This window comes from Cotesia glomerata, linkage group LG6 (genome assembly GCF_020080835.1).
Source record: "Cotesia glomerata isolate CgM1 linkage group LG6, MPM_Cglom_v2.3, whole genome shotgun sequence".
In the NCBI taxonomy this organism is placed as follows: domain Eukaryota; kingdom Metazoa; phylum Arthropoda; class Insecta; order Hymenoptera; family Braconidae; genus Cotesia; species Cotesia glomerata.
This window is the reverse complement of record NC_058163.1, coordinates 3,383,704-3,407,316: the sequence shown is the minus strand read 5'-3', so window position 1 is coordinate 3,407,316 and position 23,613 is coordinate 3,383,704. Positions and strand designations below refer to the sequence as shown.

Here is a 23,613-nt window from a genome sequence, read left to right as displayed (position 1 = left end):
ACCAACCAATATATTCAAAAATATATATTATATATAAAGAATTATATTATATTATTAAAAGAATAAGATAAATTTTGTTTTCCGGATAGTCACATGATAAAATTGGTTTTTTTTAGTGAAATTTAGTGTCATATTGCAAAGGTCTTGACTAGTTTTTATGCCTTTTCAAGGTTTCATTTTATTCTCACCGATAGTCGATTTATTATGATAAGTATTGAGGCTGCATTTGAAAATGCTCTATCTCTAGATACATAATTAAAAAATCACCTTGTATCTCGTGAACTATTAACATTTTCAAAGATATAAACTCACCCCGACATTATTACACTCATCAAGACTTTTCATTTAAGAAGAGTTCAGTTGGTGCCTGTTCTCAACAGATTAAACATTCTATTTCTATTCTGTATATTTCACAGCTATTTTCTTCTGCTGCTTCTTCGTTGTTATTATCGTAGTTGCGTATAGCTTCTTCATCAATATATTATTACCAATTACTTCATTAGCTCCGATAGTATTAATATCTAGAGCCAATAATGAATGTGCATCACCAGGTTGAAGCTCGACATCAAAAGGTTCGGGAACTGTGTCGTTATTTCTGGTAGCAACTTCATCAGTAACGATCGTTGAGTCTACCAGATTTACTGGAAGTTTATTGATATTTTATTATGGATATTTTCTTTCATCATCAACAGCACGAAGATCCATGATCGTGGTCTCAGCTAACAAGCGATCAATCGCAGCATTTGGTACTTCTCCAAGTTGTAAAATTGTCAACAAAAATTAATCAATACCATTAATTCTACTTAATATTGTTTCTTTTTAAATTGCTTACCATCTTCAGTCTCAAATAATTTGACAAGTTTAAATGGTGCAGGAATGATAGTACCATCAAACTTTAAATTTCGTAAAACCGACATAACAATATTAGACGTTTTTTTAAAGAAACATTTAAAATCTACAGTTTCACAACCCATACTTTGCCAATATTTAACAATATACGTGAAATTTTTTGTATGGTTAAAAATGTTTTTAACTTTATTCTGATGCCAATTCATTTGTCCTTTTAATATCAAATTTTCCAAGTGGAAATGACTTTGCGGTTGTCCAGATAATACATATTCTATAATTAAACATAATATAAAATATTACCTTAGTATCTTTCAATTTGTCGCTAAAATGATTTTTTTATTTACAAGAAAAAAAAAGCAATACAAAAGTTATTTTTTCTAGAAATCATTAAATTTTAAATGAAATTAAATTTTATTTTTTTAGCTTGTCACTTAAGGAGATCCAAGTACCCTTTCTTAGTAAACTTCCATCAGACTTTTGAGCTCGAAGAGCTCAAAGATGTAATAAGTGTAATTTAGAGCGCTTAAGTATGGAATTAGCGGAAATTTGCAAGGTTTACCTTTAAGGTCAACCGTTTTCCTAATTTTTTGATGACATTAAAGTTAGCAGTCACTTGACAATTTTTAAATTTTTTTTTAAGAAACAAATTTGTCCCTAAAAATTATTTTTTTTAAATTGCATTTTTAATTTTTTTAAATTTCTACAAGTCAATTTTTTTTTGCCATAATTTATTATAAAAATTTTTTTAAATTATTAAATATCTGCAAATTAATTTTCATCATTTTTTTTTTAAATTCACCATAAATACCTTAAAAAATTATCACTTTTTTGAAAGTTTCTGAGTTTTTTTTTTTATTACTAAGAAACTAGTACAGAACTGCAGAGAGCGTATGCAATCAATGTTAAATATCCAATTTTTAATTCAATTCATCTCGGGATATAAGTTTCAAATTTTAAGGGTAATTGTATCATCATGTCTTTAATAAGTATACAAAAATTTAGAATTTTCTGACGGTATGCCTTAACCACGACAACTACCTTAATATAAAATAACCCATTTTGAAAAAATTACATAAATAATCTCTTTGGAGCGATTGACATCTCAACATTAAAATTATCTTAATCCATTTATCCATAAACAATTCTTCCGCCGACACCCTTATTTACAAGTTAAATATTACAACAATTAAAATGTCATTACTCTTATCAAAACGTAAGCCGATTAAAGACTCAAGGCAATGAGTAACGATGGCAATGACAATGACTAACAAGTTATCAAAGCACACAAATAATTACAATTAATCCAGTATTTATTTTACAAAATTCAAGTTTGCTCAACATTTAAATTAAATAAGACTTTGTTTTAGAATGGACCCAAAGTTTTGTGCTTTAGTCTCTGGTTGTTGGTCCTAATCGCTTGCTTGCGGAGCTTCCTCCAGTAGGCTTTGGTGTTCGGATCCAGATCCTCCAGAGTCTTGGGCTTGCCCACGTGGATCTTCCACAGCCAATCCGGGTATTCTGAGTCGGGTTTTAGTTTCACGTCCTCGCCTCCTTCTTTTAGAAGATTTGTACCGCAGACGTAATTTACTAGTCGGTGAGCGTCAGTTTCTACAGGAAGCTCGACTTTTGGTGCAGGTCCCATTCCTTTTTTTCCTTTTTTTACTTTTCCCAGCGAAGCAGCTATAAAAATTTTTTGGTAATTAATTTATAGGAATAAAATAAAAAATTTGACAATTTTTAGGATTTTTCTTATTCAAAAAATTATTTCAAAAAAAATTTTACAGGTACAAGATTTGAAAAAATTTTAATGGAATTTTTTTTTCAATTTTCTCATGCTCATTTATTTAGTAATTGTTTAATTTCAAGCTCTAAAAAATTTTTATTCATAAAAATGATTTTTAGAATTTTTTTTTTAACAATCAAATTTTTTTTTTATTCAAAATAATAAAAAATAGAATAACAAAAAAAATTTTTTAAGTCAATTTTTTAATGAAAATATTTTCTTGACAGTGAAAAGAAGTTTTTCAAATTTAATTAATAATTTTCTTCAATCATAAAATTTTTTAGATTGAAAAATAGATTAAAAAATATGATACTGAAATTAGCTGACAACTAACAATTTTTTCAATTTTTATGAAAAATCAATTACAATAAAAAAATGTTTTAAAAAATTTCCACTAAGTTTTTTTAATGAGAATTAATTTAGCAGATATTTAATAATTTTTAGAATTTTTTTAACAAATAAATTATGGCAAAAAAAATGAGAAAAAAAAATTGACATGTAGAAATTTTAAAAAATTATAAATGCAATTTTTTAAAAATAATTTTTCAGAATAGATTTATTTGTTAAATAAAATTAAAAAATTATCAAATGACTACTATATAACTTTCATGTCATGTTTTTTCAATTTTCACATGTGGATTTTTTATTAAATTTTTTTCATGATAATTTCATTGCTATAAATTAAATTATAAAAAAATTTCTAATATCTGTCAACTTCAGTGTCATTAAAAAATTTATTTAGACATTTTTATAATTATTATCATAAGCTCGTATTTAATTTATAATAACTTAAAAAATACTTTTTAATAAAGGAAAAAAAAATGCCTGTCAGCTGATTCCAATATCAAAATTTTAGTTGTAAAATTTTCTTCTCACAATAATGAAATAAATTTTTTCAATGACATTAACTTTAGCAATCATTTAACAATTTTTTTATTTTATTTATTAAAAAAATTTGGTCAAAAAAATTATTTTTAAAAAATTGCATTTTTTATTTTTTAAAATTTCTAAATGTCAATTTTTTTTTGCTATAAAATTTGTTTAATTATTAAATATATGCTAAATTAATTTTCATATTTTTTTATTATTAATAATTATCTATATAAAATTTTCCAATCTGTAAAAGATAAATAAATAATTAATATAAATAAAATTTAACCTCTAAATAACAAAAAAGTCAATTACCAGCTACAACAGCATAATTATTTTTTAACATCAAACTATTGCTGCTGATAATAATCCTCGGCTTGTTAAATTGCCGTATAAAGTTTAATAAAACCATGGTTAATTATTTGTAAAAAATTATGTTACTAATTACAACAATCTTTGAATAATTACTCTTTTTTTATTTTTTTACACACATGTATATATATTTTACAAACATCTGAGCAACCTAAGCGCACGCGCTTACTCGCGCATGCGCAGAATAACAACTTCAAATTTTTCGCGCGAAAATTTTGTTTTGACAACGCGCATAACAAATTATATATAGTAAGTGTAATTAGCTTAAAAACAAGTGAAATAAATGACAGACTTGTTTGTAAATATTCAGTATATATATTTGTAATTTTGTATTTTTTTTATTATTTGTTTTATAAAACAATGGACAAAGTCAGAAAATCTGACAATTTTCTAATGATAATAGTAAAAAATATTTATTATTGTTATTTTTTTTTATTATTATCATTATTGTTTGTAAAGAGAGGAAGCAAGAGCAAGAGCGCAATGACAAACAAATATAAATTTAATACTCAGGCGATTGATTTTGAGTTTTAGTGGATTTTTACTGGCTGTTCAGGAAGTACTGGATCAAGACATTGACGTGGTTATGTAATGCCAATTAGCAATAATAAATCACAGGTGACTACTCTTTTTTATACTTTTTTTAATGAAAATTGTCATGCGAAATTCTTCTCTAATTTTTTTTTATTAAATTTTTCAGTAATTTTCAAAATAAAAATTAATTTTTAAAATTCTTATGCATAAATTAGTTTTTTAAAATAATTTTTCAATTTCATTTCGTTGTAATTCTTTTTTTATTTTTATTAAAAAAATTTATATTTTATAGTTGATAATCTAGAATTTTTATAGGTTATAATTTTTAGTTTTTTTTTAAGTTCCGGTAGGTGGCGGTAGTGTATGGTTACTGAAATTGTACCTGAAAATGGCGTTCAGTGTGTAAAAATTTTGTGTTTTTTTTTGGGTAATTTTAAAAAGATCTTAATGAATTATTTATTAATTTAACATAGAAGAAAATACGGAAAAAAAAATTACAAATTCGACGTCGATAAATTTTGGTATTACAGTAAATTTTTTATAAGTTTGATTTCAAGTTTGAGAAGTTTCAAAATTAAAATAAATAATTCAGATAATTTTAAGAGGATAATTATTACTTTAAATTTGAAAATTTTTTAATGAAAATTAATTTAGAAAATATTTGATAATTTTTCTAACAAATAAATAATGACAAAAAAATTGACATGCATAAATTTGAAAATATTAAAAAAAAACAATTTTTTTTTTCAAAAAAATTATTACAAAAAAATATAAATAATAAACTTTTTATGTAGAAAGTTTGAAAAACTGTCTTATTAAAAAAAAAAGTTTTAAAATGATTCAACCCATGCAAAATGCATATTTATATATTTGTCAAGTTGAATCGTTTTTAATCGCTTTGAGCCATTTCGAATCGTTTTAAATCTTTTTTTTTTTAATAAGGGTGTCTATCCAATTTTATAAATAAAATTTTTATATTTTTAATTAAATACCTAAGCGTCACAAAATAAAATGGTGACTTTTTGGGAGATTTTATTTAACAAGTCAGAAATATATAATTGTCAACTTCAACAAAACATCACCAAAAAAATTTTTGTACCGCTTGGGTAATTAAAAAAAATTTTTCAATGTTTGCTATAAAAATTTTATAATTATATTTGACAATAATAATTTTTTTCCAGGGAAAAAAATTGTCATTCAATTTGTGCGGAAAATCAGCGACAGTAACTTCGTCGACAATAAATGGTGAAGAAGGTGATCAGGATGACACTAAATTTTTCACGATAGCTCCAGCGCTTCCAGTGCTTCCTGGTGCTCCTGCGCCCAGTAAATTAACCACCAAGCGGTCCTATGGTACTTTGACGTGAGTAAATTCAAAATTTAAAATACCGTCCAATTTTTTAACCAAAAATAAAATTTCTAGACCAACTAGTTCAACTTACGGATTCGATGATACAGAAGTCGGAGGCTGCGATGTCGTGGCTCTTCAACAGCAGCAATCCACCAGTGACAGTGGGTATAAAACCACCACCGTGGTAGCATCAAGAACTCCCGCAGAACGCGATAAAAATCCTGACAGAATTTGTCTGGACCGACGAGGCCTCACCAGTTTTCCTGACATTGTCGGTGAGCCGAAATTGAGGCTGATGTCTCTGCAGCACAACCTATTGTCGAGAATAGAGGGCCAGAATTTCTCACAGCTGACGAAGCTGGTCTTCTTGGACCTATATGACAACCAGATCGAGAAGATCTACGACCTGGCCCCGTTGGAGAACTTGAGGGTGCTTCTAATTGGTAAGAACCGGGTCAAAAAAATTGAAGGGCTGAGGTCGCTGATTAAACTCGAGGTGCTGGACCTTCACGGGAACCAAATTGTCCAGATCACTGGCTTGGAGAACTTGTCTTCGTTGAAGGTGTTGAATTTAGCGGGGAACAATGTCAAGGTCATTGGATTCAATGATTTTCATGGACTGCTCGCGCTTAAAGAGCTTAATTTGAAAAGGAATAAGATTAAGAAGCTCTTGGGGTTTAGTGAGACTCCTCAGTTGCAGAAATTGTACCTCAGTAATAATGATATTCATAAGTGAGTACTGCAATTAAATTAATTATGCAATTTTGAGCCCCAATTATTGACACTATAAGAGACAAAGTTATGATTTGATTTTTTTTAAGCAATCAAATATCAATATCGTTGAATTTTGTTTGTGGTAATGTCTCGAGTAATGTTTTTACTAATCAATTTCTTTTTTTTAAATGATAATCAGTGATATTTACTAATTAATTTTAAAGAATTAAATAGATTATCCGGATACGCCAATTATTGAAAGGTTAAAAAACTGATTGATTTAATTATTGACATACCTTAGCCCCAATTATTGACACCTATACTGCGCATGCGTCGAATCATCTGCTTATTTTTATTTATCGAAACTTATTATTAAGTTATCAATATTATCAAAGTTTATTAATAATAATTTCCATAAATGATTAATTACTTTTAAAAATATAAAAATTGATTTAAAAATAATTTATTGAATCAGAAGAGTTTAAACTTTTACAGTAAATTTTTTAGGTTAAAGTAAAAAAAAAAAGGCGTCATAGCGCTGTCAACTGGCTGTCAATATGAGATTCAACTTAAAAATTATTAACTAGTTATTGACACCCATTATTTAAATATTATAAAGCATACAATTAATTTCGATTATTCAATTTTATAAATTTTTCATATATTATTAATTAAAAAAAAAAAAAGATCATATAATTAGATGAAGAAATTAATTTAAACTCGGCATTTAAAAAAAATGCTTTTCTTACCAAAGTTGTTAAGAAAGTAGACGCTCGTAAGCTAGGTTAATGAACTGGTGCTCTTTATTTTTTTTTAATAATTAATATTTAATATTTTGAATAGTAATTTTTTTCAATTTTTTAATTAATTAGAATTTAATAAAAATTTATATGATAATTATTCTTATTACAGATGATTAAATATATTTAAAAATAATTCAGTGTCAATATTTGGACCCCTGTCAATAATTAGGACTTTTATTTTAAATAATTTACTGAAGAATATAGTCAAATTAAAAAATTAGAGATCAGTTTAATTTTACTCCATGACTTTGAAAAGACAATTTTAAGAAAAAGGCTTTTTTAAATATTATTTTAAAAACACTTGTTTGATAAAATTTTCTGTTTTATATACTTGAATATATCCATTACAAAAATTAAAAAAAAAATTATTTTCTTGTAATTCTAAGTGCGGATAACCTTTTAACTGATAACATATAACATAACCTAATTTCGAACAAGAATTCGATATAAAAAATTGAAGATTTTACTGTTCTACCCGCTGGATTTTTAATTTTAATTTTAATTTGATTTATTGTAATTCTGTACTTATCAAATCTTAAATTTTTTCATCAAATTAAATTATTAAAAAATTATTTTTTTGTAATTTTAAGTGCGTATAACTTTTTAACTGATGACATATCCAGTTAAGTTGGTCACCAACTTATAGGAATCATATAAATATTATTGAGAAAGTTCAGCGTAAATTTGTCAAACATTTTTCCTTCAAAAAGTCTGGAATTTATCCAGCCAGAGGATTTGATTATCTAACCATGTGTGTTGATGCTAACCTATTAACATCGGAAGAAAGAAGGATTTGTGGATCAATACTTCTAATCTCTCGTATTCTATCTAATGAAATTGACTGCCCCAAACTTCTTGAACGAATTCCAATACTAGTTCCTAATAGATCATTACGCTACGATCAGCCTTTATATCCACCACGACAGAGGAGTACCTAATTTCACGCTCTCGTCACCTATCAATAGACTTATCAATGCATGCAATACTATAGCCCAACAATGTAGGAATATTGATCTGCTCGACTTTGCTTCGCGTACTAGTGCCAGAGAACTTGCAACCATTGTCATAAACTCCAGGCAAACAGACCACCATTCTCCAGCATCTACATCTACATTTACATTTACATCCACAAATAATATTTAAGCTCATAAACTATTATTTATTACGATTTGATTATGAATTATTCTATTTATTAAGTATATAACATTACTAGGAGTTTGTATGTATACTTGCTTGTAATCTGTATATATAAATCTATAATGTACCAACATCTTGTATATTGATCATGTAATGCTAGCATACACACACATTATCATTATTTTAATTAATATATTAATGTTACCTGATGCTATGATATATATATTTAATTTTATACTATTGAATCTTATATAATTTACATATTTATAATATCAAACGTAATTTTTTATATATATTATTGTATTTTGGCTACTTGTGCAAATCAGAATCACTATATGTATCTTTTTGTAACCTTTTTATTGGCCTTAAAAGGCTCTTAGGTTATATGCAATAAAGAAAATAAAATAAAATATAACATAACCTAATTTGGAACAAGAATTTCATGAAAGAAATTGAAGTTCTTACTGTTCTACCCGATGGATTTTTATTTTAATTTAAATTTGAATGATTATATTCATTATTATATTATTATTATTATTATATACTGTATTTATCAAATCTTAAATTTTTCCGCAAATCTAAATTTTACAACAATAAATTTTACAAAAATAAACTTTACACAAATAAATTTTACAAAAATTTATTTTTCAGAATCGAAGACATGGGTAGCCTAGCAAAAGCCCTAGAAATCCGGGAAATAACAATCGACGGCAACCCAGTAACCTTAAACGCAGACTGTATATCCTTCCTGGTCTCGTACTTACCAAACCTGCAAATTCTCTCAACAATGCAGATCAACGAACAAGTCCGTCGCGCAGCGATGGCCTGGCGACTCACCAAAGAGCAGTCAAACTCTGCGTTCCTGGACCTGAGTACCCAGGTCTGCGTGAACGTCCGCCGCGAGGAAGTGATAATAAACGCGAAAAAAAACTGGGAGCTTCTGCGGTCCCAGACCAAGTGCTTAACATCCAGCGCGAACAAGCACAGCAATATCAAGAATGAGCGTGTCCGTGGACTGAACCTGCAAAACAGCACTAAGTTCGACGCAGTGAAGATCAAGGCCGAGGAAGCTTCCAACTTGGGACACGCTCAGAAACCGAGCTTCGGAAGCTTGTCCTCCATCAACAACGACAAGATTGACGCCAAGAAGATCCAGTTTAAGAGAAGAAGCAACTCTACTGATACTCTGTTCCATTCCAGGCACAATCTTCAAGGAAACGAGGCTGGGAAGCTGAACTTGGCGCTGGATTTTAAACTCCCGCCGATTTTAGTCCCGATTATCAATAATATTACTAATTGCAGGTTCAATGTTAATAATAATGTCAATAACAAGGACAATATTAGCAGTACACGGTAAGAAAATTAATTTTTATTAAATAGAATAACTATACTTTTTATTTAAGGAATCATTCTGGCTCCAGCGCTTGAAAAAAAGCAATATTCATTATTTTTTACACAGAAACTATTGTAGATATTGATATAAAATTTATTCAACTCAACGCGCACTGTTGAATAACATTAAAAATATCTAACTTTATTTTTTAAAATATTAATAATTAATTTATGAATGCTAATTATTATAAAATTGTGAAATTATAAAAAAAAAGAGAGCAGAAGTTTTATTTTCATGTTTTTTCCGCTCCAGGAGTAAATACGGGTTTTTATTGGCAGATAAAGGATGTAGTTGGGAAAGTTTAGGGTAGATGGCGCTGAGTTCTGGGATTCCCCGGAGAAATGGGAAATTTTTTTGCTTAGGAAGAGGTATATTGATGAAAGTTAGAGGAATTTTTGGTAAAATATTAATAAAATGTTAAATATTGAAGATAAAATTGTAAAGAAATAAATTTTTAGATTAAAAAAAAAAGCAAATTTTGAGAAGAAAAGGAATAATTCTGGTTTTGGCGCTCGAAAAAAAGAAATATTCATTATTTTTTTACACAGAAACTATTATAGATATTGATATAAAATTTATTCAGCTTTTTAGATATTTTTTATATGAATAAACAACGGGTGAACGGAGCTCTGACAAAACGTTGGTATAAAGCTCGCGTGCGTGATAACTTGATAGCGGCTCATCTAAAACACTAAAACCAAAATTATTTACCTTCAATATATAAGTAGCTCGCATCAGCTACAGATATTAATATTTATTGATAAATAACAAAAGAAATTTTTAAAAAACTGAAAATTGAGGCTTTTTTCACAGTTTTGTAGTCCTAAAAAAAAAAAAATAGCAAAAATGAAAATTTTGATTTGGTTGGATCTGATGCTATAGCTACTGCTATGTAGAATATGTGGTTTAAATTTCATTAAGATCGGGTCAGTGGTATCGGAGATATCATCTACGTAAACCAGAAAAACATAGTTCTAAGATAAACGCGTTTAAAGTTTTTTTAATTAAGAAAAAATTTTACCTAAAGTCAACCAGCGACGCCGGTACCATACAAAATTCCTCCAGCCTTTTCAAAAATTTTATTTTCTTCCACTCGAACATCCACATAAACCTCGTAAAATGATATAGTTACAGTGGTCCGATCACTTAAAAATTTAAACACAATACTTTTAGATATACTTTCGAAAAATGTGAAAAAAAAATTTTTTTTCAAAAGTTACAAACCAGAATGATCCTTTAATAATTTTTATGATCTACTTGCGTAAATTTTATTCAAAAAATAATTCTAGCAAGAGACTTAAAAAGTCCAATAATTTAGAGAAAATTATACAAAACGTGTTAGAGAACCTTAAAATTTAATTATCGTAAAATTTGTTACTTCTAAACTGAGAGAAAAAATTTCTTCTGAAGAAAATTACAAGAAATAAATTTGTTGGAAATTTTCAATAATTTCATTTTTTATCTGAAATCAAAATTGTCCTCACAGTAACTTTCTTCTTGAAAAAAATTTTTCTAGATTTAGTAAAAAATAGTTTTAGATGAAAATTCTAAAATTTTCTACCTAAACTTATATTTTTCCAATTTTTTTGCTGCGTAGCAATGGCGGAAAAGGTTCAAATGAAACCGAAACAACAGACAGCGAACTGGAAAGTTCGGAGAGTCACGAGAGCTTGAAAAGCGCGCTGAGGAACCATTTGATAAAGACTAATCTCAATTTAGGGAGTCAAAAGTCTGAAGAATCCAAGAACATCTACAGCTTCGGTGATGAAGAAATAAAGAAAAAAGAGAGAAGAAATGAATATTCATTGCAACTGGCGACAGATTCCAGGAGTTTTTATAACCTGGTGCAAGGGAGCACCAGGAGGCAGCTCAGCTACCGGCAGATTAATCTGGCGGGGATGAAGAAGGCTAACAGTTTGGACAGCAGGGAGGAATTTAGCAGCCAGAGTTCGACGGCTAGCAAAGAATTGGACTCGGATGATGAAAAAGGAAGGGTTAGGAGCGCTCAGGTGAAGAAGATTGTGAGCTACAAGAGCAACCGAGCAGCCACTGCTAGAGTCAAACACAGGGCAGTAGCTACACCTGTTGTTCCTGTTCAGTTCAACGCGCCTAAAGAGAAAGAGCAAGGTCAGTTTGGAGATACTTGGTTTTTTTTTTTTTATGGGATTTTTGATGATTTTTTGCTCAGGTGGCGACTACTTGGTGGAAATTGTTGGAAGGTGTCTTAATGTCTATGGACAAGGTGCTTTAAGGTACATAGACCGGTCTTGGGACTCGGTGAAGGCCAATGATGTTAACACGATAAAATTCAACTATGTTCAGTTCAACGGCGTCGCGACTGTTTTGAACAAATTGAAAATGAGGTTCTCGAATGCGCAGCATTTTATTTTCAAGGAGACTAATATTAGTCATCTAGGGCAGCTAAATGCGCTGGCTGAAGTTCAAGGGCTCACGAGTATTCAGATAGAAGCTGAGGGCAATCCGATTATTTCGAAGAACTGGAGGGTATATGCTGTTTTTAGGCTGTCCCACTGGGGCCTCAGAATCATCAATGGTAAAGAGGTTGGTTTCTTTTTGTAAAAATCTAACTATTGGATTAGATTTATTTGTAAAAAATTTTTCTTCAACATACGCTCTTTTTTTATTTATTTATTCAAATTTAAATGCCGAGGCAAAATCCAGATGGCAAAGGTATAGAAAAAAAAGAATAAAGTACATGTAAAACTATAAATATAGACATTTATCAATATGATAAATTATAAATGATAGCATAATTAGAATCAATCATGAATTAGAGCAATAAAGTTCTATGGATTTCAGTTTATCCTATAAATTTTATAGAATTTTTGAAGACTCGGGTTTCTAGAAAATTAATTTTTAAAAATTTCTAAGAACATAAATTTTTAAAGCTAAAAGAGCATATGTTAAAAAATAATCAAAGTAGCTTCTAAAGACTTTAAAATGTCGACATCTAACAAAAAATTAATTTTTAGAAGTGAGACTAAAAAATAAAAAATCAGAATTTTTTTTAAATCTTAAATTTTTCTTATTTTGTAAAAATTCACTGAAAAAAATTAAAATAAAGATTTTAACTTCTGACTAAAATTGACTGTTTAAAAAAATTCGGCTATCATAGTGTTTTAACTTAAAATTTGGTCACAGAAATCCAGGACAATAATTTCAAACTACGTATTGATTCTAGTTGAACGTTTCGTCCTGTCCTTAGGACTTCCTCAGCAACTAAAAATAAACATAAAAATGATAACCTTTGTATACAAAAGGACGAAATAATAAAAGGTTGAAACGTTTAACTAGAATTAATATGTAGTTTTAAATTATTGTTCTGAATTCCTGTGACCAAATTTTAAGATATTTAGATTTTCTGGACGTGATTAAGATTTTAAGATAGTATTTTAAGTTCAATTTCCAAAAATCATTTTTTTACTTTGACATATTTTTTCACATATGTTCTTTTAGCTTTAAGAATTTTTTTTCTTAAAGCCAAAAGGACGTATATTTTAAGATACACCCTTTTGGCATTAGCAACGCGATTTGTTTTCATGACAGAACTTTTGAAAATTTTTCCTTGATTAAGAAATCTAATTTGAAATTGTTCAGTCTATGCAAAGTATATCTTTATGTTAGAGTAATTAAGGGGTTATACGCAGTTGCAAAGCTAAAAAACAACATTTTTTTTAGACACAGTTTTTAATTATCAATTACTAGTGATGGTTATTTAAATAGAGCCTACTTTCAAGAATACAATAGCGCGTCAATCATGTAAAAATATAAATGTGCACCGCTCCTGTAGAAGATGTTCTGAACGACCTCTAAAAAAAAGGCGCTTGGCAGTGATCTCCATTTCAGTGGTTTAGATTATCTGAAATCAAAAAATATGGTGAATTCTTTTACAGGATAGATTAATGCAGGTATTGGACGAAGGAATAAGATTCAAAAAAATTATTACTATTTTTTTTTAACAATTTGGAAAATTGTTTTTCAACAAAAACGAAAAATTTTTTACAAATAGACGGCCATTTTGTCAAAAATCAAAATTTTTCTTATTCCTTCGTCCAATACCTGCATTAATCCATCCTGTAGAAGAATTCACCATATTACACGCTTTATATTAGCTTCACTTGTATGTCAGTTTGTCAGTATGTCAGTAACTCTCCGTGGGTAATCTGCGCGCCTGCGGCCTTCCTTGGTTCTGGTAGCCGTTTCTCAGGCTCGCTCTCCGAAATCGAACTCTGATTCCCCGTATTTATAATATTTATAAATAATTATTTTTATTAGCTTCACTTGTATGTCAGTATGTCAGTATGTCAGTATGTAACTCTCCGTGGGTAATTTGCGCGCCTGAATATTTTTGATAATCAACAAATAATAGTTTAAAAACTAAAAATCACGATTTTATAAATAAACCAAACTAAAAGTAAAAATAAATAATAGTTTAAAAACTAAAAACACGCTTTTTATAGAAAACCAAACTAAAAAATAGAAAATAAATTTAAATTAAGAATAGTGTTAAAAATTTCAATAAATATAAATTAATAATAGTGTAAATAAAAAAAAATGTATTTTATTTTAAAAAAAGCGTGGGGTGCTTTTTAAGATATTATCAAAATGATAATCACTCTACTCATATCTGTCAATAAAATATTTATAACTATTGACACCATGCACCTCACGCTTTTTTTAAAATAAAATACATTTTTTTTATTTACACTATTATTAATTTATATTTATTGAAATTTTTAACACTATTCTTAATTTAAATTTATTTTCTATTTTTTAGTTTGATTTTCTATAAAAAGCGTGCTTTTAGTTTTTTTAAACTATTATTTATTTTTTGATTTCAGATAATCCAAACCACCGAAATGGAGATCACCGCCAAGCGCCTTTTTTTTAGAGGTCGTTCAGAACATCTTCTACAGGAGCGGTGCACATTTATATTTTTACATGATTGACGCGCTATTGTATTCTTGAAAGTAGGCTCTATTTAAATAACCATCACTTGTAATTGATAATTAAAAACTGTGTCTAGAAAAAATTCATAAAAAAATGTTGTTTTTTTAGCTTTGCAACTGCGTATAACCCCTTAAAAAAAAAATTTTTTTTAATCAGGCTTAAAAGTTTGGTAAAGATTAAAAAATAAATTTGAAATTTTAATTTTAAAATGCTCCGCATTGCACTTTTTGATTTTCCATAAGAAGAATATAAGAAAAATTATTTTTATTCCTTTCTGATTTTTGCAACGGACAAACAATGCGCTGTACAACAAAGTTATTTAAGGAAATAAATTTAAATTGAAGGAATTTAGTTCTGTTTAAGCTGTCGAATTTTTTAGTTTTTTTTTTTTATGGGAAAAATTTAAATTATATTTAATGAGTGAGTCTTCTTAGGTTAGTCCAGGTGAAATTGAGGCTGCGAACAAAGAATATTCTGGATTGGTTGACATTGTGATGTGGTCTTTACCTGAAACATTGCTACAGCCTTTGTTGCAGCGACTGCACCTTGAAAAAGTTCAGAGACTTAATGGAGAACAAATCACTGCCAAACAATTTTTATTTAACAGCGATCCTGCTTTAAGGAATGTTGTTGCTAAGGAAGCATTACAGTGGAGACGTGGAAATGTTACCCAAGTATTTTTTTAAAATTATTTTTAAGTTTACTCTGAAAAAAAATAATTTGTTCAAAAGAAATATTTAAAATTTTATTCTTATTAAAAAAATATTAATTAATAACATTAATTAATTAGTAAAAAAATTAATTTTTTCTTTTTTAATAATTTTATAGGACAAAATATTCTTTTTTGGGAAATTATTTTGAGAAAAATCTCCTGAATAAAATTAAAAAAATATTTAATATTTAAAAATTAAAAGAATAATTATTTTTATTACAGGATGATTTAATATTGAGACATAAAGGTAAAATTCATTTATCAAATTACATTGATCAGACAGTTGACGCAATCCAAAAATTACAATCACTGGAAAAAGAATGGCCAAATATACTTTACGAAATAATTCGCACAACTTTAACAGATTACTCTCAGATGAATTTATATATGAAGAAGCGTAGTAAGATACTTGAAGGTGATAAGTGATAAGTAATAAATAATAATTATCAACTAAAAATTGTGTATATGTATAGTTATAATAGTGTAAATAGATAAATAAATTTTTAAAATAATAAACAAACTACCGCGAGCCAATTATTGACTCGACGCTGAAAGATATGCGAGGCGCTGGTTTTTCTTCGCTTTTGATCTGCTCTTCGTAGTTCATCTCAGTTGTTTCTATCAACTGGGTCAAAGACTCGTTGCAGTTACTTCCAGATGAAGGTATGTTACTCGTCCAGGTTGGCGTTGGTGAGTACTTTTCTTCATTTGACAACCGGAAAATTGAATCTCGAACTGTAATTTTTCAAGATATTAATACTGACATTTTTCAGGTAAGATCCAGCGACTATTTAAAATAATTCGGAAAATGAAGAAATGATGTAAAAAGTATGTAATACTCACAATTCTGGTTATCAAAATTTTGCAAGTTGATCCTCGTGCTAGTAACCTGGAAACTCTTGAAATTTTTCAGCCGTCTCACAACACTTTGGCCCGCAAAATTGAAACTTCCAGTGAAGAAACTACCATTAGAATTTAAATTCTGACTTTGTTGTTGTCTTCTAAGAGCTACTTGAGCTGCCATTACTCTTTGCCTTTCCACGACTAACAAACAGCAAGGACAATTACAGTCTTTCCACCTGCATGATCGCTTGTGGCCTTTTAAACTTGAAATAATACCATGGTTCCTGCATCTAGCGCATTTGGGACTTCTTAATCTTTGTTCTATCTTTAATTCGTTGCATTTTTCCATCACTATTAATATTTTATTATTATTGTTATTATTATTATTATTATTATTAATATATATTTTGAAAATTAAGCAATGAAATTAAAATAATAATGATAATAATAATATATGTTATTAAGAAAATAATAAAAAATTTGGTGTCCAAGATAATCATACGATAAAATTGGTTTTTTCAATGAAATTTGGTGTCATTGCAAAGGTCTTGACTTGAATTTGTGCCTTTTCAAGGTTACATATCATTTTCACTGATAGTCAATTTATTATAATGAGTATTTAGGCTGCATTCAAAAATACTCTATCTCTAGATACATTAATAAGAAATGACCTTGTATCTTGAGAACTATTGACATTTTCAAAAATATAAGCTCGTCCTGATGTTACACTGATCGAGACCTTTCATTTGAGTACCCACATCAATTTTTCATATATTTATATATTTTATATATAATACATATATCTATATATGAAAAATATATTTAAAATGCATGTGGGTACTCAAATGAAAGCTCTTGATGAGTGTAACATCGGGATGAACTTATATCTTTAAACACGTCAATATTTAAGAAAGTACGGTGCAATTTAACAAATGTCTTGTGCACAATTGACATTTTTAAAGATATAAGCTCATCCCGATGTTACACTCATCGAGACCTTTCATTTGAGTACCCACATCAATTTTTCATATATTTATATATTTTATATATATGTATATATGAAAAATACATCAAAATGCATGTGGGTACTTAAATGAAAGCTCTTGATGAGTGTAACATCAAGATGAGCTTATATCTTCAGCAACATCATTAGGTGATAAAATACAACATCATTTCTCAATTATTGACATTTTTGAAGATAAAAGCTCATCCCGTCATTACACTCATCGAGATTTTTTATTTGAGTACCCACATCAATTTTTCATATATTTGTATATATTTTATATATGTATATATGAAAAATACACACGGAAAAAAGTAAACTGTAATAAATAACAGTCGAATTATAATAAGTAATGATCAACTGCTAAAAATTACCATTTCAAACAGTAAAATCGTGATTTTACTATTCACTTTATAATATTTACCATTTAAACGTTACAATTTACTTTTTACATGGCAGAAAATACTATTTCAAACAGTAATATTCGCTATGTAAATGTCTAAAATGTTAAAGCATAATAATTAAGAATTCAGACTTTGATATTTATCATTTCGTGACTAAAAAATGATCTTATGATATGTAAAAAGTATAAAATAAAGTTAGTAAATTTCTAATACAAGCAACGTCAATATTTACAAAGTAAAATGGTAAATTTTAAACGCAACGCTAAAAATCAAACTGTAATTATTGACTTGCTTGGACTGGTAAAATGTATATTTTAAAAGTATAATTTTTACTGTTTCAAATGTTAAATTCTCCCAGAGCGAGACCCCTTTCTCTTTCATCTGAGTTCCCCTTCTCCTCATCATATAGACTATATATTGAAATGGCAATTTTTACTGTTTGAAACTGTAATTTTTTAAGTTGAAAGAGTCGTTATTTACTATAGTGACAGCTACTAATCACTTATTTTGGATATTAAATTATAAATTGTGGCTTTTATACTTTCTACATTAAGTTCTGTAATATTTATATTTTTACCATCCCAATGTCCGCTTTACTGTTTGAAACTATAAAAATTAACCGGAATCCGAGTGAATATTACAGTTTACTTTTTTCCGTGTATGAAAATGCATGTGGGTAGTCAAATGAAAGCTCTTCATGAGTGTAATATCGGGATGAGCTTATATCTTTAAAAATATCAATAATTAAGAAATGACCTTGTATCTTGAAAACTATTGACATTTTTAGAGATATAAGCTCATCCCGATGTTAGACTCATCGAGACCTTTCATTTGAGTACCCACATCAATTTTTCATATATTTATATATATTATATATATGTATATATGAAAAATATATGAAAATGCATGTGGGTACTCAAATGAAAGCTCTTGATGAGTGGAACATCAAAATGGTCTTATATCTTAAAAAACGTCAATATTTAAAAAAGTACAGTGCAATTTCACTAAAGTCATTATTTAAAAAAGCAAAATTTCATTTATTTATAGTTCACAAGTCACGGCAGTCACATAGTGACTGCAAGGCTGCTATTAATATTAATAATAATTGATGATAATGATGATGATCATAATCAATTTTCATTATTATAATTATTATTATTGTTATTATTTAAATTTCAAAATATATATTATTATTAATATTAATAACAATAAATTGATTATTATCATTATCAATCATCATTATTATTATTATTATCATTTTTTAATAACTTCACTCACAATTAAACCAACCTTAAAAATTTTTTATAAATTCCAGGCGTTCCACAACAGTACCTTACAATTAAAGAGATGTTAATCTTCTAAATACTTGGTAAGTAAATAACAAGTGTATAACTTCTCCTTCCACATTATCTTATTCTTGTATATTTTTAGTGTTAAAACTGTAAAAGCCATTGGATGAATTCTCTCTAAGCCACGCCAACATAAATAAGAACCGCCTTCTTCTTAACATTTATTGCAATCAATCAACAAAATTTATTTCTTCTTATTATTAATCAATCCATGATTCTTTACATTGTCATCTTCATCATTAATTATGATTTGATTACTAATCTTAAAGAAGAAATAATAGAATCAAGTTATCAACATCAGGTCATTGATATTCTTCACTGATAAAGAAAAGAAAAGTTTTAAAAGGGAGAATTCTTTATAAGACTGACAGCTGGTACCAAATGGTATTCTTTTAACTGACTAGACTTTAAGAGCTCGTTAATGCTTCGGTTTGATAGTTATAGTTATAGTAATACTAAAGAGCTAATACATGTTGCCAAAGGTTAATATTAGTTGACGACTGTTTTTCTTAGTTAATATACACCAGCGGATATCCTTTGGTGTTTAAATAAGTTAACAATATAACTCTTTGGTTGCGTAAACAAGATTGCTTCTTTTGTAAACTTTCAATCTTGGTAATTTATATATATCATGTTTATTTATACTTTAAATATTTTTTAACTTTCATTTTTTTATTTCAAATTTTACTTTCTTAAAAAAAAAAAAATTTAATTGATACTTTGTAAATAATTTATTTTAATTGTAATTATGTTAGCAAACTTTTTTTAATAATTTTTTTGTTTAAAAAAAAATTAATGAGTTACTTGTTGACAGAAATTTTTTTTGGGAGAAAGATACTCAGTGACAGCTTGTCAACGTCATAAATTTTTGACTTACTGACTAGACTTTTAATAAATTATTAAGAAATGAAAAGAAATTTTATTCTTAAAAAAAAATTAATTTAATAAAAAAAAATAATCTATATTATTAAGAGAATAAGGAAAATTTTGTATCCAGGATAGTGATATGAAAAAATCAGTTTTTTTAGTAAACTTTAGTGTCGTTGCAAAGGTCAGCTGCCCAATTTTAAAACACAGTAACTGATAATTTTAAGATTTTAAAAAATTTTCCTTATCAAAAAAAAGTTTGCGGTCCTAATTGATAAAAAATTTGATTTATGAATAGAAAATATTTGAATATAAATATCTTTAAGAAAAAATATACTTGAAATTAAGGTTCAAAAGTCATAAGAAATGCATCAATACTAAAAAAAATCCAGTATAAAAATTTTGCAGTTACTGTGTTTTAAAATTGGGCAGCCGAGGTCTAGATTTGAATTTGTGCCTTTTGAAGGTTTCATATCATTCTCACCAATAGTCAATTTATTATGATAAGTATTTAGGCTATATTCGAAAATATTCTATCTCTAGATACATATTTAAGAAATGACCTTGTATCTTGTGAATTATTAACATTTTTAAAGATCTAAGCTCATCCTGATGTTACACTCATCGAGACCTTTCATTTGAGTACCCACATCAATTTTTTATATATTTTATATATTTCATAAATATCGTATAAATAAAATATATGAAATATATAAAAAAAAATCATGTGGGTACTCAAATGAAAGGTCTCAATGAGTGTAACATCAAGATGAGCTTATATCTTCAATAACATCATTAGGTGACAAGATACAACATCATTTCTTAATTGGTGATATTTTTAAAGATTTAAGCTCACCCCGACAGTACACTCATCGAGACCTTTCATTTGAGTACCCACATAAATTTTTCATATATTTTATATATTTATATATATTATATATATAAATATGTAAATATATATAAAAATGCATGTGGGTACTCTAATGAAAGCTCTTGGCGAGTGTAACATCAGGATGAGCTTATATCTTAAAAAATGTCAATAATTAACAAATGACCTTGTATCTTGTAAACTATCGACATTTTTAAAGATATAAGCTCATCCCGATGTTACACTCATCAAAACCTTTCATTTGAGTACCCACATCAATTTTTTATATATTTATATATATTATATATATTAGGGTGTGCCAAAATGTAACTCCCGTGAAGAATCTTTTAAAATTGGAATTTTTAGTTCCGCTTTTAACAGGGGCTGCGTTTGGGCATTTCCTGATATATTTTGGTGTGAGACAATGTGTTTGATTTTCATAGAATTTTTTAAAAGAAGCTTAGTTTGGGTATTTCCGGTGAAAATTCAAAATTTGGCCGGAAGTGCCCAATTAAATCTCGAGTTAAAAATCCTATAAATAATCAAATGAATTCTCTCAACCTGAAATATCTCAGGAAATTCCCAAACACAGCTGCTGTTAAAAGTGGAACTCAAAATTCCAATTTTAAAACGTTCTCCACGAAAGTTACATTTTGGTACACCCTAATATATATGTATATATGAAAAATATATCAAAAATGCATGTGGGTACTCAAATGAAAGCTCTTGATAAGTGTAACATCGGGATGAGCTTATATAATTAAAAATGTAAATATTTAAGAAAGTACAGAGCATTTTAACAAAAGTCATTATTTAGTAAAGTAAAATTTTATTTATTCATAGTTCATAAGTCACGGCAATCACATAGTGACTGCAAGGTTACTAGTTAAAGTAAATTACCAAGTTCAATTGTTTTACGAAAAATACTCATTTTCACACTAATAAAAAAAATGTTAACAAGAATAATGATACTGAAGTTAATTGACATTAAAAAAATTAACCGTTAGCAGATATCTTCAGTATCATAAAAAATACTTAACTTCATAATTTAATTTTTTATTAAGTAAAAACGAAATTGACAGTTTAAAAAAATGGCTCATTGTACTACGAGTATTTCTTGGTTTGTAAGTAAATTTGTCTTGAATTTATTCACAATAATTTTTGTCTACGGTGGTTTTTTGAAAGAAAAGTAAGTTAATTATAATTTACAAAAAAATTAATTAATTATGTTAATAAAAATAATTATTTTTCAGAAGAATTGAATGTTTGTGCGCTGCAGCTGAGAGAGATCACAAAAGACAACTTTTAAAAGGAGAAGAGTAAGTTTTAAATTAATAAAATTTTTAATCATCAATTGTAATTTATAAACATTTACTTAATAAATATTTAATAACTTTTTTGAACAAATAAATTATGGCAAAAAAAAAATTAAAACAATTTTTTTTGTTAAATAAAATTGAAAGAAAAAATTTGACTTGTAAAAAATTTGAAAAATTTTAATATCATTAACTTTTTTTTATTTAGAAAATCAAGAAGTCGCTGTATGTGTCATCGCTGGTGAGTATTACAAAAAATATATAATTTTAAAATAATTTTAAGAGTTGAAAAAATTTTTCTTATTTTGATAGGCGATCTTCTGTGTATCCATGCGGCTGCAAAAGGAAGAAAGTGTAAGTAATTTATTAACAATGTTAATATATGAGGAAGCAAATTTAATTTTGGATTTCAATTAGATTTGAGAACTGCGTTGGTGACTTGAGATGTGAAGTTACAAAACAAGAGGAAGTGTCGCGAAATAAATGCTGTTGCGGAAAATAATAACAAGTTTAAAATAACAAAACGAAAAATAGAAGCAAAGGGGAGTGTGAGGAAGAAACGTAGCAGATATTCAAAGTCAATTAATAAACGTCTCATTTGACTGTTTGACTGTGACACGGCTATAAGTAGAGCCTTAGTATGATTTAGTGTGGTGACTTGTGACACACTTTAACATTTTGCATTATTTAACGTCTTCGGCTGGCTGTCCTTAGAACTTGCATGGGTTTTACATTTTTCGAGTACAAATCCCTGAAAATTTCGATACTAATATACAACTGTTACTTTACTAGGTTATTAATAACATTTGGGTTTGTTTCTGGTGAAGAAATATTAATAAATATTGCACAATAATACTTATAACCTCAAAATTATTTTGATATGATAATATTTTTTATTTTGAGGTTATAAAAACTAAAAAATTTTTTTAATAAATTTTTCTTGCTATAATTTTGTAACATTTCCATTAAATCTCAGTTTAAAAAATTAAAGAAAATGAATTAATTATATTAAATATTAAATTTCTTAGAATTTTAATCACTTCACAAGGTAACAGAAATCGTTTCCGATAACAGTGTCGTCGAGCTCTAAAATTTTTATAACATATTTAATTGAATAGAATTTTGTATTTCAATTTAATTGAACCTAACAATTACCTCAAAATTTAAGAAAGAACCTACCCACATAGCAATCTTTTTCAAGACTTGAGCAAGTTTGATCTCAATTTCGATAGTTGTTAAGGTCTTTTTCTACCTATGGATCTTACTCCAGATACTTGTAGCAAATTCAATTGACAAGTCTTGAACAAGCCTTGTACAAGAACTTTAGGCCAGATTATAGCTCAAGAATTGTGTAAGGAAATTGGGAAAATCTGAAGATGCTTATCGATAAACTAATCCGAACAAAAACAGTTTCACTGTAAAAAAGTCGCGCCAAGTCCACGTTCATAAGACTATTAGGAAAAAAAAATTTTTT

At 27.6% G+C, this 23,613-nt stretch overlaps 4 protein-coding genes and 1 long non-coding RNA gene across 7 annotated transcripts; 2 read left to right on the top strand and 3 right to left on the bottom strand.

Moving 5' to 3' along the window:
• Positions 1–2,141: 2,141 nt before the first annotated feature.
• LOC123266542 (39S ribosomal protein L54, mitochondrial) lies at positions 2,142–3,991 on the bottom strand. The gene is made up of 2 exons (XM_044730843.1): positions 3,818–3,991; positions 2,142–2,529 (listed from the first exon to the last, which is right to left on the bottom strand). Exons 1-2 carry the CDS (start codon positions 3,912–3,914, stop codon positions 2,213–2,215), a joined length of 414 nt encoding a protein of 137 aa, XP_044586778.1. The 5' UTR covers positions 3,915–3,991; the 3' UTR covers positions 2,142–2,212.
• Positions 3,992–4,018: 27 nt separating this feature from the next.
• On the top strand, positions 4,019–15,915 carry LOC123266515 (leucine-rich repeat-containing protein 49). Its single transcript, XM_044730795.1, has 8 exons — positions 4,019–4,492; positions 5,590–5,771; positions 5,832–6,491; positions 9,065–9,766; positions 11,404–11,933; positions 11,995–12,368; positions 15,212–15,451; positions 15,712–15,915. Exons 1-8 carry the CDS (start codon positions 4,466–4,468, stop codon positions 15,913–15,915), a joined length of 2,919 nt encoding a protein of 972 aa, XP_044586730.1. The 5' UTR covers positions 4,019–4,465.
• LOC123266551 lies at positions 10,391–11,016 on the bottom strand. The gene is made up of 2 exons (XR_006509798.1): positions 10,828–11,016; positions 10,391–10,497 (listed from the first exon to the last, which is right to left on the bottom strand). It is a non-coding gene; the product is annotated as an uncharacterized LOC123266551 (long non-coding RNA).
• Positions 15,916–16,009: 94 nt separating the features above from the next.
• Positions 16,010–19,176, bottom strand: LOC123266537 (doublesex- and mab-3-related transcription factor A2-like). Of its 3 annotated transcripts, none has more exons than XM_044730836.1 (3): positions 19,018–19,176; positions 16,333–16,683; positions 16,010–16,224 (listed from the first exon to the last, which is right to left on the bottom strand). In XM_044730836.1, the coding sequence occupies exons 2-3, from the start codon at positions 16,679–16,681 to the stop codon at positions 16,010–16,012; spliced, it is 564 nt and encodes a 187-aa protein (XP_044586771.1). In that variant the 5' UTR covers positions 16,682–16,683; positions 19,018–19,176. The 3 variants fall into 3 exon arrangements, with proteins under 3 accessions (XP_044586771.1, XP_044586770.1, XP_044586772.1); XM_044730835.1 differs by having other exon boundaries at positions 19,030–19,176; XM_044730837.1 differs by having other exon boundaries at positions 16,333–16,687; positions 19,031–19,176.
• Positions 19,177–21,868: 2,692 nt separating this feature from the next.
• On the top strand, positions 21,869–22,942 carry LOC123266544. Its single transcript, XM_044730845.1, has 5 exons — positions 21,869–22,012; positions 22,077–22,142; positions 22,348–22,380; positions 22,452–22,493; positions 22,557–22,942. The coding sequence occupies exons 1-5, from the start codon at positions 21,915–21,917 to the stop codon at positions 22,639–22,641; spliced, it is 324 nt and encodes a 107-aa protein (XP_044586780.1). The 5' UTR covers positions 21,869–21,914; the 3' UTR covers positions 22,642–22,942.
• Positions 22,943–23,613: the final 671 nt, after the last annotated feature.